This window comes from Puma concolor, chromosome D2, assembly GCF_028749965.1.
Source record: "Puma concolor isolate L17-30 chromosome D2, mPumCon1.1.hap2, whole genome shotgun sequence".
Lineage (NCBI taxonomy): Eukaryota > Metazoa > Chordata > Mammalia > Carnivora > Felidae > Puma > Puma concolor.
In genome coordinates, this window is record NC_141677.1 from 77175773 (window position 1) to 77195752 (window position 19980).

At 44.4% G+C, this 19980-nt stretch overlaps 1 protein-coding gene across 2 annotated transcripts in view; it reads right to left on the minus strand.

Annotated features, from left to right (window-relative positions):
- Nucleotides 1–619: 619 nt before the first annotated feature.
- Nucleotides 620–19980, minus strand: part of MCMBP (minichromosome maintenance complex binding protein) — a 48453-nt gene continuing 29092 nt past the window's right edge. Inside the window, exons 7-16 of one of the 2 annotated variants that reach the window (XM_086681015.1) lie at nucleotides 18464–18615; nucleotides 16988–17088; nucleotides 13339–13517; nucleotides 12848–12971; nucleotides 11172–11289; nucleotides 8279–8444; nucleotides 7255–7388; nucleotides 5870–6034; nucleotides 2846–2934; nucleotides 620–2474 (exon numbers count right to left, since the gene is read on the minus strand). In XM_086681015.1, the coding sequence (XP_086537141.1) occupies nucleotides 2348–2474; nucleotides 2846–2934; nucleotides 5870–6034; nucleotides 7255–7388; nucleotides 8279–8444; nucleotides 11172–11289; nucleotides 12848–12971; nucleotides 13339–13517; nucleotides 16988–17088; nucleotides 18464–18615 (1355 nt within the window). In that variant the 3' untranslated portion in view covers nucleotides 620–2347. The remainder of the gene's footprint in view (nucleotides 2475–2845; nucleotides 2935–5869; nucleotides 6035–7254; nucleotides 7389–8278; nucleotides 8445–11171; nucleotides 11290–12847; nucleotides 12972–13338; nucleotides 13518–16987; nucleotides 17089–18463; nucleotides 18616–19980) is intronic. The other variant, XM_086681016.1, reaches the window with a different exon arrangement.

A 19980-nucleotide genomic window follows, 5' to 3' on the forward strand; every position in this document is an offset into this window, starting at 1 on the left:
GCCCCCCCCCTTTTTTTAATTTGGGAGAGTGGGGAGAGAGAATCTTAAGCAGGTTCCACGATCAGTGAAGGGCCTGACCTGGGGCTCGATCCCACAATCTTGGGATTATGACCTGACCTGAAACCAAAAGTTGGACGCTTAGCCGATCTAGCCACCCAAGTGCCCCCTCGTGACGATGAAGCACATCGCAAATTTTAAACACCCGAACACTGAATGCTTTATCCTGTTCTCAAGCAGCTTCTCTTCTGGGTCTTGAAATGCTAAAGTGTCCCACAACGGGAGAGAGAAATACAAGCAAAGTCAGGTGATAAAACGTAACTTTTAAGCGCCACAGAATTCGTTCCAAAGAGATTTTTGAAAAATAAAGCAACATTTAATTCCAGTGAGGGTACTATGTTCAGTTTCCTGGTGATTCACGTAGAGGTAACAATCCTGTGAGGTCCAGTGTGTAGGCAAAGGACAAGGGAGTTCGGAAGCCCAGAGTTCCGGGCTGTCTTACCCAAGTGGGACGCCAGGAGGACACAGTTTCCAGTAACGGTTTTCTACCAGGAGGAAGTGGGATCTTTTCCCCACACGTCACAGGGGAAGAGTCTTACAATTCATGAAAAACAACCCCAAGTACTGGTCATTTGGGAAGTTTTATTTATTTGAAAGAGGGTTTTCCTTTCAGGGGAACTTTTCTGCAAAATCAAGCAAATCATGTACTTCTCTTTGGTAAATTACAGTTCACATTGGCACAGTAATCACATGGTAACTAATCTACGCTCTTGAATTTTATTCTCACAGATCCAGTTGAGTGTTCATTTCATTTCTAAAACTTTAAGGAAGTCTAGTCTACCAGTTATAAAAATGAAAACCAGTTAGAATTCTAAATATAAACATTATTTACATTAGTTTATAAAAATAGATTTGAGTTTAGGAAAAGTTAAACAACTAGTAATTTTCACTTCAGTTAAGCATAACGTATTCCTTGGTTTTCAAGGCAGACCCTGTTTCCTTGTTTAGCTGTGTCAATTTGGAGTGGGGGGCAGACTTCGGGAGTTATTTACCTGATCTCTCGCATTTCCCACTATGTAAGTTGCTGCCTAAGAAAACCATCTTTATACGTTACCACTGATGGCTTCTAACAAAAGTAATGGTCTAAACTTGCCAAACCTTTCTGATACCACAGTTTCCCTACTACACTGTACTAAACTGCTTTCTGTTAAAGACTTTCATGTTACAACTGTAATTGGTCTGGGACAAACTTACCATAGCTTTATCAGGTATTCCTGGACTAGCAGATAATGTTAGTTGAACTAACTCATCTGGAACTAATGGACAAACTTAGATAAAAGTTCAAAATCCAATACAATCATCAAAGCAACTAAATGACCATTAGGAAAACAATTTAAAACTTTATTTTCTACAGAAGGCATCTTTTAAAAAGTTAACTGTTTGCTCTCTTCAGATCTGGGCAAGATATCCTATCCCAGGCCAGCAGCATTCCCCTAAACAAACCCCATGAAACAGTGGTTCCCAGATGCACCGCAGTGAAATGTGAAAAATAAGGACAATGTAGTGTTTTTTGTTTTTGAAAAAGCTGTCTTTATTCCATTTCAAGGACTCTCCTTCGGAGACTGTCCTTTTAGGAAGAAACAAATGGCAATACAGGGGTTTCTTTCAGATTACTTGGCAAAACATATTGGCAACCCTGTCCCCCAAATTTTTGGAAACCTTACTGGTCCATGAAATCCAAAAGTCTGGGAACCACTGCCACGTAAAAAGACTAATTTTGTAGGTTATTAACAACTGTTAAGTGGCGGAAAAAAAATCTGTGGCCAAATGTTTGGGAAATGACACTGCAGAATCTCACACGGTCGTGTGAATTAATGGCAAGTACACCCCATTCCCCAAACCTGGACCACTAAACACGTTCAGACCCACCGTTAATCGGAAAGATGTAAAAATCTGAAGCGAACAACCCTTCTGACTTTGGAATTCCAACAATTTTCTTCAAATGAAGTTGACATGAGCATTTCAACAGAGTCTGGCCTATGACTTAGCTGAAACTAAGGAAATGGTATAATCAGCAACATCATCAATATTAAACTTTTAATATCAAATACATTTTTGTACATTGTTACTAATTTATATAATTATAAAACAATCAAAAGCTCCATAAAATCAGTAAGGTAAAAGCCCTTACTGAATATTATATAAACTTCAGATGTTACCAGGCTTGATTTCAGGAAAAGTCATTGGTTTTTGATACAAATTATCTACAAAACAATGTGGTATAAATGGCATTTGAATTTTACAATAACGTGGCTACAACTTGCCCACTACTCTCATAAGTGTCAGATCTTTAAAGTTCATTTCCGTTCACACATTTCTGCTGTTGAAGCCTGGTTCTTCTTAAAGACTCTAGCTGCTTTGCTCTTAGCCATCGTTCCCTAGACAGCGTTGTCTGACCGGCACTGAGAGACAGAAACCTGGAATGAAACACAGAAATAGATTGAAGTCTAGACTTAGGGCAGTCTCTAGTTCTCTTTCCTTCTCTCTTTTTTTAAAGAACCTAGGAATCCTGGGTTACAGGTCAAGACCATCTGTTGGCTACACGGAAGTCAAGAGCCCAGTTAGACTTCTACAGAGGGATCTTTGAAGCTCAGAGCCAAAGAGCAAGCCCGTCCCACTGTAGTGGTCACTTGCCAAGCAATCCCCCTCGCTAAGCACTTTCGCAAGGTGTTCTAGAGGAAGAACATCTTCCATTTGTAGAAATCTGCCTCTGTTACTCCCCCCAGTCGCGAGGTTCGTACACGGCTTACTAAACAAAGAAGCAATTCACGGACACATCGTTCCTCACCGAGCAACAATGAGCAACTGGTGGAGGTCGTCCGCGGTGATGCTCTGAGGGTCATTCTTGCGCATTTCCACAAAGTCATCTTCGACTGCCTGTATCGAGAGAGGAAGCGGACTTTAAGACGACTGCTTCTGGAAAAGCGACATGCATTCCGCAGGGAAAGCGAGAGTAACATGGGCCATGGGCCCCGATTCTGAGGCCGCGGAGACCAGAAGGTAGCGGACAGAGGAGCACACGTCACACGCGGGGCTGTCGCTGCTGACGGAACCGGGGCACGGCAAGGCAAACGTCCCCGGTCGGCAGTGTGCGTGGCCTACGGGGAAGAGTGACGTCACCACAGTGGCAGAGCGAGGACCTCTGAAAACTCTCTCCCCCATTAAAGGGCACAAGAACAGGAGCAAACAATACGAAAATCTGCTTCTTCGAGAGCTGAAAATTAACCAGAATGCAGGGAGCATTTGTTCCAGAAAGACACGACACGAGGCCGTGAGTCATTTCAGCTTGCCCTATCTATCCCCTGGCCCCAGCAGCCCTGAAGAGGGAACTCTCGGCCACTGCTGGAGAGGGTCCTCTCAAAGCACCACCCGGGAGAACGGTCGTTATTTGACTGGCGGTTCCCCGGGAGAACCCACCTGCGAGGTGGTCTTCATTCAGCCTGACTCGGCCTGCCCAGTGTGAACAGCCTCTTCTCCCACGGGACTGACCAGAAACCACCAGAAGCGATTACCGATCGTCCCGGCCGCCTCACGCGTCGGGTACTAGTCGGGGCAGATACGCGGTTAACCAAAACCCTTAAAAGAAAAAACTAGGAAATGCGAGGTTTTTCCTCCCAGAGCCCCCAGCGGACAGATCTAGCCCCCTCTCCCCTGGAACGCAGAAGGCCCCGTGCGTGTACAGGGAGCGGGCTCCAGGCCATCCCCTCTGAGTAGCCTCTTCTGTGTGAGCAGAAGGAGAAGGGTAGGTCACAGTCGTGACCTGCTTGGCTGAGAGCAGGAGGCCTGTCCACACAAGACCCACAGCCCTCAGCTTAGACTGAGACATCGCATCTGAGGAAATTAAGTTTCTGTCTGATCACTGACTGACCGCTAAGCCACATACCAAGAGCACACTTCACGGAATTCACTCAGAAGTCGCCAAACGACACGCCACCACCCCCGGGGCGGGGGGAGCAGCCCCCAGAGCAGGGCCAGCCGACGATGTAAAACATCTGGTTTTCCAAACAAAACTGAGGAGACGGGGAGGGAAACAAGAATGTGCGGCGCCCTTCACTGGGAACAAAGAAGGCAACAAACTGTCTCTGAGGAAGCCGAAACATCGGCCTCACCAGACACTTTAAATCTGTTATCTTAAATACATTACAACGACCAGCAGAAACCACATATAAAGAACTCAAAGAAAGGACGAGAACGTCTCCCCAAAGAAAGAACCTCAACAGAGACAAATTCTTTCACAAAAACAGAACCAAAATTGAAAGTTCACGGGGCGCCTGGGTGGCGCAGTCGGTTAAGCGTCCGACTTCAGCCAGGTCACGATCTCGCGGTCTGTGAGTTCAAGCCCCGCGTCGGGCTCTGGGCTGATGGCTCAGAGCCTGGAGCCTGTTTCCGATTCTGTGTCTCCCTCCCTCTCTGCCCCTCCCCCGTTCATGCTCTGTCTCTCTCTGTCCCAAAAATAAATAAAAACGTTGAAAAAAAAAAAAAAAATTCACTAGAAGCTAGGCTCCAGAGCAGCTCTGCGCCACAGGCAGAAGAAAGTCTCTGCGAACGCGCGGGAAGGTCGAATGTCTGGTCTGCGGAGGAGACGGTAAAAGGGAGGGGGGAAAACGAACGAATCCTCAGCGACCCGGGGGACCCGATTCCACGCGAGAACACTCGCATACGTACGGGCGTGTCGGGGGGAGAGGAGACGGGGGCAGAAAGAAACGTAAAGAAGTAACGGTCAAAACCTCACCAAATCTTTCTTTAGTATTTGTTTTGGAGAGAGCGCAAGTGGGGGAGGGGGGAGAGGGGGACAGGGGCTCCGAAGCGGCTCCGCGCTGACAGCACAGTGCCCGACGCAGGGCTGGGCTCCCGAAGCGCGAGACGGCGACCCGAGAAGTCGTACGCTTGACCGACCGAGCCACGCCGGGTGCCCCCAAAACCCACCAAGCCTCTTCAAGACTTTCCCAAGATGTGCCCCCATCCGCACACCCAAGACGCCCCACGAAGGCCGGCAGCGCAGGCTCCCGGGGCTCCTCGCCTAGACGCGCCCCAGCTGAGCTGTCAAGGGCCAGAGAGAGTCTTGAAGGCTCGGGGGCGAAAGGACTCACCGTGCACCGAGAAGCTTCTCCTCAGTCCCTAGCGGGCTTGTCGTCAGAGACCGCGGGCCCGGAAGGCAACCAGAGGAAATGGTAGAGCTGAAAGAAGTCTCTAAACCGAGAACTCCACATCCGGCAGAAGCACTCTCCGGAAGCGAAGCAGAAACGAAGACAGGCCCAGGGAAGCAGACCTGCCCCACGGGAGCCCGAGCGGGCTCTTCAGGCCGGAACGGAAGGGACCCCGCATGGTGACTCGCATCCATGCAAACGTCACCGGCGAAGGTGAGCACGCAGCTAAATACCAAAAGCAGGATGCAGGTCTCTTGCCTCGGGACTTCTCTCCTCCGACTTAAAGACGAGCGCACACAGCACAAACTGTAAAAGCGCCGGCGGAGAGCCAGGCCCAACGGTGTGACGTGCGTGACAATAAAGCACCGGGGGGACCGGGAACGGGGTTACAGTCGCCGTTTTGTACACGCTGCGACGGACCCCACACACACTGGGAGCCGCAGAACCCAGGACAGCTACTAGGAAGACAAACCGTAAAAACAAAGACCCGGAAAACCGCAACTGTATACAAGGGACGATTCCTCACGACACGACACGACGCCGGAGAACGAGGGAACCAAGGGCACGGGGGACCCGCAGGCACCACAGGGCGGTCACAGGACACGGGAGTCGATGCGACGGTCCGATTCCACACGGGGAAATCCCGTGTTTTGACCCAAACCCACCTTGGTGATTTCATCAGAAATGCTGTAATCCAGGAACCGCAAGAGGGTCAGATAAATGCGGAATTTGTTGAGCACGGATGGCAGCACTGCGGCCAGGAGGCTGTTGGTGTATTCCTCCATGTTGGGTGGGGCGAGCTGCGGCTGCAGGCGGATGTGGCAGTCGGCCTGCAAGGACAAAGGGCACAGTGCTTTCCAGGCTGCCACAGGGTCTGACGGTTCGGGGGGATGCGTCACCTTATCGGCCCCTGCACGTATCAGAAAATACTCTTTACTACTGGGGGAAGGGCACGTTGTGTTTTTGGGGGGGGTTGGGGGGTTTTGAGAGCCAGCGAGCACACACACGTGCGAGCAGAGATGAGGGGCAGAGGGAAGAGCGGACGGAGGGGGGCAGGAAGGGAGGGAGAGAGACCCGTAAGCAGGCTCCACTCCCAGAGCTCGACACGAGGCTTGATCCTATAACCCTGGGATTGTGACCTGAGCCAAAATCGAGAGGCAGACGCTACACTGACAGAGCCACCAAGGCGCCCTGGGAGGGGTGGGGATGTCACTTCCTAACACTGATTTACAAGCACGATGATTACCTCAGCAATACTCACTAAAGTTAGCCTTTGTTTGGTTACTTTTATTTCCTTAACAGTATCAGTAAAAAGGGTATCAGTATAAAAAGGGAGCCCACCTCTAAAAAGCAGCCAATTAAAATGTTTTAGAGGTTTCCTCATCCTGGAATAGGTACTGTTTCTTACTGATCTGCATTTCTAAAAACCACATAACGTAACACTTTCCCAAAGAAAACTTACTCCTGGGCTATTTCATTCTTATCCAGAGGCAATTTCTCATAAATCACAGGTGAACATTAGTTTCCAGAGAAACGACATACCTTTTAAGCAACTGGGCATACTTTTCATCATTAAAAGATTCAGAATTAAAAGCTCTCTTCAGAAATCACGCTGATGATTTACCACAGCATTCCACCATAAGGCACAAAACTAATTACCATGTCATTGGGAACATTTTAAAAGCAACTCTAAAATACTTCTCACAGAAGACGGACAGAAAACAATGGGATCGAGGCAGCAAGAACAAAGGTCTAGATGTTAATCAGGCGATTTACAGACAGCTTCTCCTCTCCAGGCCTGGATGTGGGAGTTTCAGCTACCAAAAGCTTTCCCTTGCTTGTGTTGTGATCTGCCGATGGCCAGTTCTTCAGAGAGGTTTTCATCCCCAAGGCAGGAACAAAATAACCAGTTCTCTTACTGACAATCAGCAGCCACAATTGTGAAACAAATTTAATTTACCAATAATAACAAGCAGTACCGAGAAAGAAAACAAAAACACAGATCCCATTCCAATGTAACCTCCCTCCATCTCAGAATGACTCCTCTTACCGGGAGGAGTGATCTCCCCTCCGAAGTGATAAAAACATTAATATTGCAGGGGAACTCCATGTGGTGGTAACTGAAGTCATAATCGACTTTCTGCCAAGTTATTAGGTTGCTCAGGGCAGTCACATTATGAACACCTAGAAAATAAAAAAAAATAATTTTTTGGTCATTTGATTTTAATCACCTAAACAAACTGGTTTTACGGACATTGATTTTAAGACGTGAGGTTTCTACCTCTATAAAAAAGTGTTTGGGGCTTTCACTACGTTAACAGACACCACAGACAATGCTGGACAAACATATTTTGGGGCCAGGATCCCCCACATCTACTCTAGCACCCGGCGTGCAACCAGGCCTAAGACAGGTTCCCAGTAAGTACAATCACTGTGTGCGGTGTCACAGGTCTGAAACGACAGAACTAAAACTATTTTATGCAGAGAAAGGAGGTTGCTGAATTGCAGTGACTCTTAGATTCACCTTTGCCTTAAGCACCCCCATCCACACTACTTGTTCTACCTTTGCCTCCTGAACCCCCAGCAGCAAAGTGCCTCCTCCGACCTCAGCTGAGCACAATCTGCTTTCTTGTAATTTTATAACATGTTTTGTAACTGAGGCTAGTTCAAACCATTCAACATAGTACTTTTTTTTCAGGGATTCTGGGAAAAATAATTTTAAATTTCACATCGGGCGGTAAAAAACATCTTATTAGATCTTTTCTACCCTCTCCTTTTTAGCTAACAGATTACTGAAGGCAAAATCTCCTGCCTTCTCAGCTTTTAAAGAACTCCTCGCTACGTCCTTGTCTGTCCTTGTACTATTTCCATACTACGACACAAAACACAGCTGATGTACCCAATCTGTAAGTTTACAGTACCCACAGCACGCAGATCATAGGGCGAGGCTTGACCTTAACTAAATATTTGTGAAACGGGAGTCTGCCTTTTGTTCAGTGACTCTTTCAAAAGTCCTTACCAGATCCGGCTTTCCCGGGAGGTCAGAAATGAAGGGGAGCATCCCCCGTCCATACCTGGTGTGTCCAGCTGCCCCTGCTCCAGGAGAGTCTCATCGATCACAAGGGAAGTGTTGCTGGGGAGCTGGAGGAGCCCGCTGACGAGGCGGTTGGCTGCATAGTCCTTGTGGGGGATGAATCTCAAATGGTTCATGTTCTCTATAGTCATCTGCAGGCGAAAAGACTACAAAGAGACACGTTTCACTAAGCAAGGAACGAAGTTTCCCTGTTTTAAGAGAATACACACGCGGGGTTAAACACTTGCCACATGTGTGTAAGAAAGAGCTTATCTCTGCAACCTCAGGGTGCAGTTTCATGGTTTCTTGAGCTCTCAGAAGCAAAAATAATATCTACCTCTTAAATAAGAATTTCACTGATTGTATGAGCTGCTTTATTCTCAACCGTTTTGTTTGCTATTCTTAATGACTAATTTCTATTTTACCAGTGAACAAGAAACGACAGATAATTCAGATACATTTATCAAATATTCAGGAGCTTGACTTCTTTTGCCTACCACGACCACATGCTAACAAAACAGAAAATACTTATTCAAGATGGGGAGAGAAAAGTTTAATTTTCCTCTGTGTGCCTCAAGTTAAAATCACATTCATTCATCAGGCTACCGCAGACCAGTGAACAAACAGCCCCGATAAATAAACACTGTGGCGCAAAGCGCACGGAGCGGGGACTGGGCCCTGCGGGTCGTGTACCTGCTGCACGCAGCCTCCTCGTCCCGTCTCAACACGCTTCAGTATCCGTTAGACCACATGCAGCCTCTCCTCCATCTCCCCGAGCCCACCAACACCCTCTGCACCCTGCTTCCACTCCAACCCCTCCTCCTGCTCCAGCCTCAGAAGAGGTAGGCGTGGATGGGGTGGAGACTGGGGTTGGGGAAAAGAGTGCTGAGGAAGAGAGAAACTTTCAGAGTTCAGAGGATTATGGTATGCTGGCTCGGTGACTCAAAGAAAATGCGCAGGGGGCTGGAATACCAAAGATGGAAGCAAACAAGCCCTGTAGAAGCAGAGTCTGTCATTCACAAGGTGGCCCAGAGCAGGTCTAGCTCCACACAGGCATGAGGTCGCTCATACTTAACCCGCTGTGGAAACTAAACAAGAGATGAACAAGGCAAGAGTTCAGAAAGAGTTTGGTGCTGGACATAAACACAAGAGGAACAGTAGGGAGTGGGATATGGTAGCGATAAAAGAGTAAAACCCGCAAACCCACTACAAAGTGATGCAAAATAAGAAGGAACCAAAAGGAAATCCCTTACCACTCTCACACCTTGAGTACCCAGCACAGACACCTTACAAAATACAATTCGTGCTTAGTACGTGCTCAGACTTCACCTCCTCCCCTCCTCCCCAGAACTCATTCTGCACCAGCCACACCGGCCTGTACTGGGCCTCCAACGTGCCCGGCACACTGCTGCCTCTCTCTGCCCAGGATGGACACCCTCCACCCCCGACAGAGCATCTGACTTGCTCCCACACTCGACCAAGTGTCTCCCTGAATTCCCTGAAGGCGGGACCTTCCCTGACCACTCGGATTACATTAGCAACTCCACCCTGGCCCAGCGCCCCCAAGACCCTTTCTCCTGGGCCATTACTGTTCTCCAGGGCACTTCAATGACATACTACATACTTACTTAGTATCTACTGGTGTTCTACTACAATCTAAAATCTGACCGGTTCAGTAATTCCCAAAATGTGGTCTAGGGAACTGCCTGGGAGTTGCTGACACCCTTTTATGGAGTCCACGAGGTCAAAATCACACATAGATGAAAGATCCATTCAACGTGCAAGAGAGACCAATGAATTTACTGTAGTGGAGAATGCAAGTTCACGGATGAGATTACAGATCCCACACCTGCAACCATCCTTCAAGAGAATGTCCCGTAGGCAGTTTTGGTCTAGTATCAAAGAATATCCACAGGTATCCGAAAAGGCTATGAAAACAGTCCTTCCTTGGCCAACTACTTTCCTGTAAGGAGCCAGCCTTCTTTCATATACTTCAATCAAAGTGTCCTATTACAATAGACTGAATGCAGAAGCAGATTTGACAACCCAGCAATCTACTAATCCAGATATTAAAGAGACTGGCAAAAAACTGTGTCACTTTTATCGCTAACGGTTTTTGGTGTGAGAAAATAGCTATAGTTACAAAAATATTTTATGTTCCTATGTAACTGATTTATTTTTGTGAATTAGTATTTTAGCTTTTGATTTCTACTATGGTAAACTGATGACAAAAACAACCCAAATAAATTACACCTCTTTGAGTCCTCAATAATTTAAGAGTGTAAAGTGAGTCAAGGAGTGTGAGAAATGCTGGTCTATTTGGTCTACTGCTGCTTCCTGAGGGCCCAGAAGAGCGCTGACAACTCGCCCTCAGCGAGCACAGTTAAACAAGCGGTCAGCACTGCCGGTCACACTACTACTCAGAAGCAACTCCCTTGTTCCCCACGGTGACGCTCGTTCTAAATGCCCTGGCAAACAAAGGCAGCTCGACTTTGCAAGCAAGAATTAAAACTGGGGCAATGGACATAAAGATCTTTATTACCTCAGCTAAATGAATTATGCTCCTGTAATTTAGGTTCACTTAAAGATTTAAGATTTTTAACGTACACAAAGGATACCAAACTGCACAAACAGGCATCGACTGAGAGTACAATTTTAAGCAAGTTCCCTACAATCGTGCTGTTAGATTTGCAGAAATATATGCTAAGGCAATAACAGAAAAGTGACATGTTGAGGGGTGAATAGGTTTTAAATTCTGGAACTTGACAGGCTTTGTTTCCCCTGAGTAAGATCTATTATAATCTCAAAGTTAAATACTTGGGTTGAATGAAAGACAATTAGATAAATTTTTCAAGTCTGCTTAGGTTTATAATAAATATTTATATTGATCTTACTGCTGGAACAAGATGTTGAATAATTCGGTATAAGTGTTCTGTGAAGCTACTATTCCGCGGGCAACCACTCAAGTTAACTGTGAATTTTCCCAGTGGAAGAACATCTCTTCTTGTATATCTAGAAAAAAAAGACACCAACCAATAAGATATTCAGGTCACTTCCTGATTTCCACCAAAGAGCAAACAAAGATCAGCATGGTATTGTCATTAAAAATAAAGCAGATTAGGGGTGCCTGGGTGGCTCAGTTGGTTAAGTGTCCAACTCTTGATTTCGGCTCAGGTCATGATGTCAGAGTTGTGGGTTTGAGCCTCGTGTCCACTTCTGCATTGACCTGACTGCACGGAACCTGCTTGGGATCTCCCCTCTCTCCCCTTCTCTCTCAAGATAAATAAACTTAGAAAAAAAAAATAAATAAAGCAGACTACTCTGATCGGTTCATTTATCAGAATGACAGCAATAAAAGTAGCAGGCAGACCCTAAGTGCTGATCAGCTGCTAGGGACTGTCCCGAGAGCTTAAGTGCCTCATTTAGTCCCCACACACTCTAAGGTAGGTCATCTTCGCTGCACAGGTAAGAAATCGGAGACAGAAATCTGAAGTAACATGCCCAGAGCTCACACAGTCAGGAAGTGGGAGAACTGGATTCAAACCTACAGTCTGGCTCCAGAATCTGTGCACTCAACCATCACGTATGGCTGTCTGAAGTCGCATCCAAGGAAAGATTTATTGGAGTACAAAGATGTTCACTGCAATGAAAAACTAGGAAATCTAACACGTATGGAAACAGTGCAACTGTCTATAAGGAAATACATACTGTGCAGCCATTGAAAAGTTTTATGAAGAATCACAAAGGGAGAATATTTAAGATATATTCAGTGATAAAACCAAGATGTAGATCTGTGTTAAGAATGCAATGGAGTATCTGTGTAGGGATATATCCAATCCATATGCAAACAAAAAGGACGAAACGGGGACGCCTGGGTGGTCAGTGAAGTGGCTGCTTTTGGCTCAGGTCACAATCTCATGATTGGTGGGTTTGAATCCTGGGTCTGCTCCGTGCTATCACTGCAGAGCCTGCTTCAGATCCTCTGTCTCCCTTTCTCTTGCCCCTCCCCTGCTCTCTCAAAAATAAACAAACATTAAAAAAAAAAAAAAAAGATGAAATGGACATGAGCCAAGATGTGTTAACAGAGATCATTTCTGACTGGAGAGATTATAGATGACTTCCCGTTTCTTTACGCTCCTGAAACTTTGAAGACACACGTTACTTCCGAAATCAGGGAAGACAAACGTACAGTGCTGTGCAAGGGAGAGGCGCTCACGTCCACAGACCAGTCAGAGGTGCACACACTGAACTGTGTGGAGCCCTGGATTGTATGAACAGAGAATGCAGGACCCAAAAAGAGTAAAACAGCTGATTTTACTCGTCAGCCAGGCTCTGTCTGACTGTGGCTCTTCTTTTTACGGGAGACATAAACAAAAGGTTCAATGTGAAACTGAGAAAAGGAATTTGTCTGCCATCTGGTGTAACACTTGTTACACTGAACGAATAAAAACCATCTGATGATGAAGCTAATAAACTGTGACACACAAGTTAGCGGAGAAACCTTCCCGCTCTCTTCCACTCTCCACACCACCCCCAGCTGCCCTCAGCACCCCGGGACGACCGCACTTACACTGTGGAGATGAGATGTAAGATGAGGTACTCGGCGGCCAGGCTGTCTCCCAGAAGGGCGTGCGTGAGGAAACCAAGCAGCTCTGCCCGGACGGGAGACAGTTCGGACATGAAACCTGAAATGACTGGAGAGGGGAGACCACATTTAGAACACACACGCGGCTCCTCTCGAGCATCTCAGGCTAAAAAAACTAAACAAACCCGAGTGGAACAGAGCACTATGGTCCATGGACAACTAACGTAGACTTAAAATATTGGTCATTAAGTGATGCCAATCTTCAAAATAAGACAGCCTGTAAACTTTCGTTTGCTTCATTTTAATAAAGAGGATTAACACAGAGGAAAATGGGGCAGAGAAAGGGGGATTACTAGAGAAGCTCAACCTGAGGAGCGAGGACCTGACCAACTCAGCGCCACCGTGAGCACATGTCACAGGCAGCTCCCGACACACACAGGGGCTGACGGTCTGGGCCCCACGGCGTCAGCACTTACACTTACAGGTTTTGCTCTCCTCCTTGTTAAGGCAAGCAGGCAGTAAAGGATTGATGTGCTGCAACTTCTGGGCTAAAACCACATGGATTCTTGGCACTAACGAGGCAGGAGGACTGTGCACTCGCTGCTCTTCAGCCGTGTCTGTGCATTCCATTGGATCCAGGAGCGAAGAGGCATCCCTACGGAGACAGGATAAAGCTTCAATTCCCAGACACATCTCTGAAAATGAAATGAGAATTCAGGCCGAGAATGGTTCCACCTGTGTATCTCCTTAAAGAACAAAAAACGGCCCCTCTAAATTGTCAGGTCACACGATTTCAGGCTAGTTAAGGTCGTAGGAGGATATGGATTTATTCTTTGAGAGCAAGAACATTTTTACTCAGTGTGCTGTAGCTGCAAATAATGGAACAGAGTATGTCACTGATAAGGCTGCTTCAAAACAGATACTCTTAAGCTATCAGCTGAAACATGAAATACTTCGCAGCAGCATCTCAGCTACCCCCAAACTGGGGTCTTTTTCTCAAAAGCCATCAGGTATCTCTTACTCAGTGTGTGGAAGATCCACTCACCTCTATCCTAATTGCTTTTCCTAAATGTTATTCCTACACGACACCTCCCTTGAAGAGTAGTCAAGCAGTGAAAATAAAGTGTGAGTTTTTCAAATTTGCCAAATAAATGAGCAGACGATAGATTTGCTGTGATATGATTGAAACAAAACACTAAAATGTTTTTAGAACTTCAGACTTTACAGGTTGCTCTAGAGTCCCCACTTCATACTGCTATCTCCCTCACACACAAGGACAATGACAACCCTTAGGTGACGCGTACTATGTGCTGGGCAGTGTTCTTCGCTGTGCACCAACACCCTCAGCTACAGAGAGGAAACCAAGCCACCGCAGCAATTAAGCCCAAGGCTGCACAGCCAGTAAATGGCCAAACCAGGCTGCCAACCCAGCCCAAGCCATCCGGGTCTCTCTGTACACTGCATGGCCTCAGCAAATGAAGTAACCAACGCAGGAAAAATCATCATAACCAGAAACAGCTGAGAAAAGTAATTTGCTATACTGTTATTACGGAAATGTTATTTATTTAAAGTTCTTTAAAATTTTTATTTTGTACCTTTTTTTTTTTAACAGTGAAAAGTTCTTTCTGTGGAGAAACCAAGATCAATGTCCAATACTCAACAAAGCTATCGTGTGTGTGCGGGGCGGGGGAGGGGAAGGGCGAGATGCGATTCCACTCTTCTGGCAAACTCAAAAGATAATGAGGAAGATCTGGATTTTCAGGATATATTGTTAAATGAGCAGAAAGAGTATAAAGGAATACATATACTGTGCCACCTTTTCCATAAGAATAAAGGGGGAATAAAATACACACGTTTCTACTTATTTTGGCCAAAACTACATGGAAGATAAAAGTGGATGGGGCGCCTGGGTGGCGCAGTCGGTTAAGCGTCTGACTTCAGCCAGGTCATGATCTCGCGGTCCGTGAGTTCGAGCCCCGCGTCGGGCTCTGGGCTGATGGCTCAGAGCCTGGAGCCTGTTTCCGATTCTGTGTCTCCCTCTCTCTGCCCCTCCCCCGTTCATGCTCTGTCTCTCTCTGTCCCAAAAATAAATAAACGTTGAAAAAAAAAATTAAAAAAAAAAAAAAAAAGTGGAAAGGGAGGCTGGTTCCCTGTGGAGGGTGAGGGGAACAAGGCAGGGCAATGACAGCCCTGCATTCTTTGTGTACAGCTGCAACTTTGGCAATAATGTCGATGTTTTCTAGACTTTAAAAATCAAAACAGTTAAGGATGGAAAAAAAACTATGAAATGAAGCACAATGGAAGCAAAGGAACGCGACCACATAAAATGAATGATGAGCAAAAGAACCAAGGGGAAGGAAAGTACCCACCCCAGTAACTCTGGACATAACACTGACTACAAACCTCATTCTAAAACAAGAAGAAATGGAAACAAATCTTGAACTCAAGTTATAAGGTTTGTTGTTTGCAGTGCTATGGACTACCAATTCTGCAATGACCTTCCCTGTATTGTAGGATGTATGGAGAATAATGAGAGTCAAGCTTCTTTCTGTTAGAAAAGGAGTTACAAACATGGGAAGGGGAAAGGACAATCTACGTGCTGAACTGGAACCAGAAACAGTGTGAACTCATGGTTCTGATATACAGACTTGAAAATACACAGATCTATGTGTGTGTATATAAACGTGCATTTATTTGTATGTATACAGTGCAAGTATGTGTATATATATTTCCCAGCACTTTCCACTCAAAGGGCATAGAAGCAATACCAAACCTAGTACCAAGGAGCACACAAGCACTCAGATCTAGACTTTTAAATACAATTCCTCCCTAAAAGAAACTGGTGCTCCTTGGAAATATGGCTGATACTGCAGCTGGAGCATGGGAAGGACAAGATGAAGCTGAAACACTGTTAATGTGCCAGAAAAGAGATGTTCAAAATCGAAAAGGTCATGTCAGCAAGGACCCAAAGCCTGCTTACGATGACTCCCACTAGCAAAATGAGAAAATCTGAATCTCAAAATTATACCAGGCTAACGTCCATGCTGATATAAACAAATTACTGGAATAAACAAATGAGAGAGAAGGGAAATTGCTCTTCCAACAGAATGCCAATAAATAAATGTAGGAAGAATGACTGATAATAAAATCACCATCACAGTAATAACTGGTTCAAGAATCATCAATGGATATTAAAATAAGTGGATGTTATATGAGAAACCAGGTATTTATAGTCTCAACGTTATCACCTTCCAAATTACTTGTTTATTACAAATTGAAAAACAGTAACTTTGTAGGACAAAAAGGCTGGCAAATGCCACCTTAACCAAGTAATCAAAATTAGTATCACCAGTAATAGGGCAACCAGACATCACATGTCTCCCGAGATGATGGCCTGAATCTAATCATGAGGAAACATCACACAAACCCAAACTGAGATACTCTACAAAATGACTAGCTTTTACTCTTCAAAAGTGTCAAGGCTCTGTGCATGTGAGGACACGGAAGACAGCCATTTGCAAACCAGGATACGAGCCCTCACTAGACACTGGATCTGGCAGCACCTTAGTCTTGGACTTCCCATGCTCCAGAACTGTGAGCAATGAATTTCTGTTGTTAAAAAAAAAAGGCATCGAGACCAGAAAAGATAAAAGTTGAGAACTATTCCAAGTTAGTGGTACATGTGACCCTATGGATATCGTACCAGGGAAAAGAAGAAAAACAAAACAACAAAAAACAAACACCAGAAAGAACATGACTGAGATAGCTGGGGAAATTAAGTGTGGACTGTGGGTCAGTGTATTGTGCATTCATGGCAAAGTTCTTAATTCTGATAGTTATATTCTGAATGTGTATGAGAAAGTCTTTGTTGTTAGGAAGTACGAACTCAAGTATTTAGGGTATAATGTAGGCAACTTACTCTCAAGTGTTTCAGAAAAATGTATGTATGCACACAAAAATGTGTACGTGTAAGAGCACAAATGAATGACAGAGCAAATGAGGCACAAGTGTCAACTGGTAAATCTGGGCATAGGGAGAAAGTTCTTTATAACTATCTTCCAACTTTTCTGCAAGTTTGAAATTATATCAAAATAAAGTTCCCCCAAAAAGAGCAAACAGACTCACCTTTCGTCATTATTCAGTGTACTTAGCACAGGATCCACAGACAGAATGCCATATAACTCAAGAACATCGTTTACTTTGAAACAATCCCAGTCTTCGTAGACCTAACAGGAGGAAACCACACAAAATCATGTTGTTAGCACTAACCAACACCAAAAAATCATAAAATACAGGAAATGGACCTTAAAGCAACTCCTTTATTTCATCAATTGAAACCAAGAGAGGTAAAGTACTCGCCTGAAGTCATTCTCCTAGTTAGCAATTAACAATTAAAACACAGGACTCCTGACTCCCAGACCATGGTCTGTTTTCAATATACCACACTGCTGTGAAGAAAAGGGCTTTCCCGAAGAACGATGGCCAACAAGAAACATGCATTATATAACTCAAAATCCATTAGGTATACCAAGGGAAGGGGGAAAAAACCAGAATGACTAACTTTGGACTTATTCACACACTAGGTACCATTAGGAGGATTAACACTAACTCAGGCCATGAGGTTTTTCACAATAAAACAAACTTTCAAAGCTGTCTGTCTTTAATGGACTTTAGTAACTGGCAAAGCCTCCTACTGGGGAGACCTAACTGAAGCATGGCAGGAAAGCTGTCCTAACTCTGGTCCCTGTGTTATATAACTGAAGTGCCACTGAAGTTAAAACCACAAAATATGAGAATGGAAATTCTCAAGATCATTTCTGAATCTTCAAAAAAACCAGGGTAAGCAAGACTGGAGAACAAACTACCAATAGATTTGCTGCCTTCTATTTTATTTTAAATTCAAATGAGAAATGGATTTTGGGGCGAGAATGTTGAAAATGAAGTCGTTATTAGGAAGATGGAAATGACTAAGGAAGGCAGTAGACATGAATTAAAAAACTGTTCCACTTCTGTGTTCGAATATTCTTCAATTCTTTCAGAATGCTGTGGTGGGCAGAACATGGCCTCCTAAAGAGGTCCACATCCTAATCCCTGAAATTTGTGAATGTGTTACCTTGCAAGCAAAAGGAATGTGTGTAAATTAAAGACCCTGCAATGAGGAGATTATCCTGGATTATCTGACTGGACCCAAATATAATCATGAAGGCCCTTAAAATTGGAGAATCTCTCCTACCAACAGTCTGAGGGAGATGTGACTATGCAAAAATGGTTAGAGAGAGGCATGGCTGCTGGCTTGGAAGATGGAAGAAGGGGTCCCAAGCCAAGGAATGTGAGCACTTCTAGAAGCTAGAAAAACAGTCTTCCTGGAGCATCTATAATGGAATGCAGCCCTAAGGACTGCATATTATCCTCAGTGAGATCCATGTTGGACTTCTGACCTAAAGCCTATAAAATGATACATTTTTGTTGTTATTAAAAGCTACTGAAGTTGTATTTGCTGCAGCAGCCACAGGAAACAAACACAATGCTAAGAGCATTCCATGTCGACTTGAGACACATAGCACATCTGTATCCACATGGGGTCTATAAAGGGTTTAGTACCTTCACAAGGCATGCAGGGCCCTTCTCCCCTGGCAGTGGAAAATTCAGGTCAAAAGGAGAAGAGAAGTTCAAGAAGTTCAGCTGTTGCCCAGTAGAAGCTTCAGTTTCTAAACGTTTTGGCTCTCCACACCACTGAAGACCACCAACACTGCCTAAATTCAAAGAACAACACTGCACTTAGTCATTTTTAAGGCTTCCCAGAGATAAAGAACATTCCAAAGAGCCTCTCAAGTTTGATATAAATGGTGCTGCTGAACTCACAAACTTCAAGTTGTTACGGTTCTTAAATAACATATGCTAACAAAACCTACTATCTGACCTAAAAGAACAAAGATTATTATGCAGATCTGCAAATTTTAATCATTTCTTCCCTACAATAAGATGGCAAAAAATTCCCATCAAATCTCAAGTGTAAGTATTTTAAAAGTTAACATTTAATAGTTACTTTGACATCTTTAAGAAATACATGGTTTACAGATAACAAACCCACCTTAGAACTTTTTTCTACATATTAAGCAGAATAAAACCATATAATAGCAATATATTCATTTACCACATATTTATTAGCATCCATTTTGTACTAGGAATCAGACCAGTTGTTGGGGATACAAAGATGATTAAAAAGTACCCTCTTATCTCTGAAGCAGTCCCAGCCTAGGGTTTATAACTAATTAGAATCAACAGATAGTCAGCCACACCATAAAGTATCGGTCAGCAATAAAAAAATAAAAAGGAATAAATTACTGATACCTGCAACAACTTGGATGGATCTCAAGGAAATTCTGAATGAAAAAAGCCAATCCACAAAGTTTACGTAATATTTGATTGCATTTATGTAACCTTTTCTTTTTTTAGGGTTAATGCTAGGCTGGAATCTTTTTTTTTTTTTTTTTTTTTTTTAATTGAAGTATACCTGACTACATATGGTCATGCAGTAACAGAAGCATAAAGAATGGGTTAGTGTTTGCCAGGGGTTAGGAATCTGTGGGGAGGGGAGAGGCAGGAAAGGGGTAAGTATGCTCTACAAGGCAACTTGAGAGATGGCGGGCAAGGAACTGCTCTGGATCTTGACCGTGGTAGTGGGCCCATGAATTTACACGTGACCAAACTGCCCAGAACTAAATACACACACACACACACACACAAATAAGTGCATATAAGAAATGTGAATATAAGGTCAATGGGTGGTATTAATGACCATTTCCTGGTTATGATATTCTACTAGAATTATAGAAGATGTTATCAGGGGAAACTGGGTCAAGGATATACAGGCTCTCTCTGTATCATTTCTTACAACTGCCATGTGGTCTACACTTATCTCAAAGAAAGTTTAAAAATATATGTAGCTTGACAGATTACCCAGAAACCAACAAACAAGTTTTACATAAATAATACACTCAAATGTATTTTAAAAAAACCCTACAGTATGACATTCAAACAAAAGGCAAAAAACAGAAGAGAGCATCAACTGCTTAGACAATAAGAGAATTACTATGTCCTGGATTCTAAGGTTACTT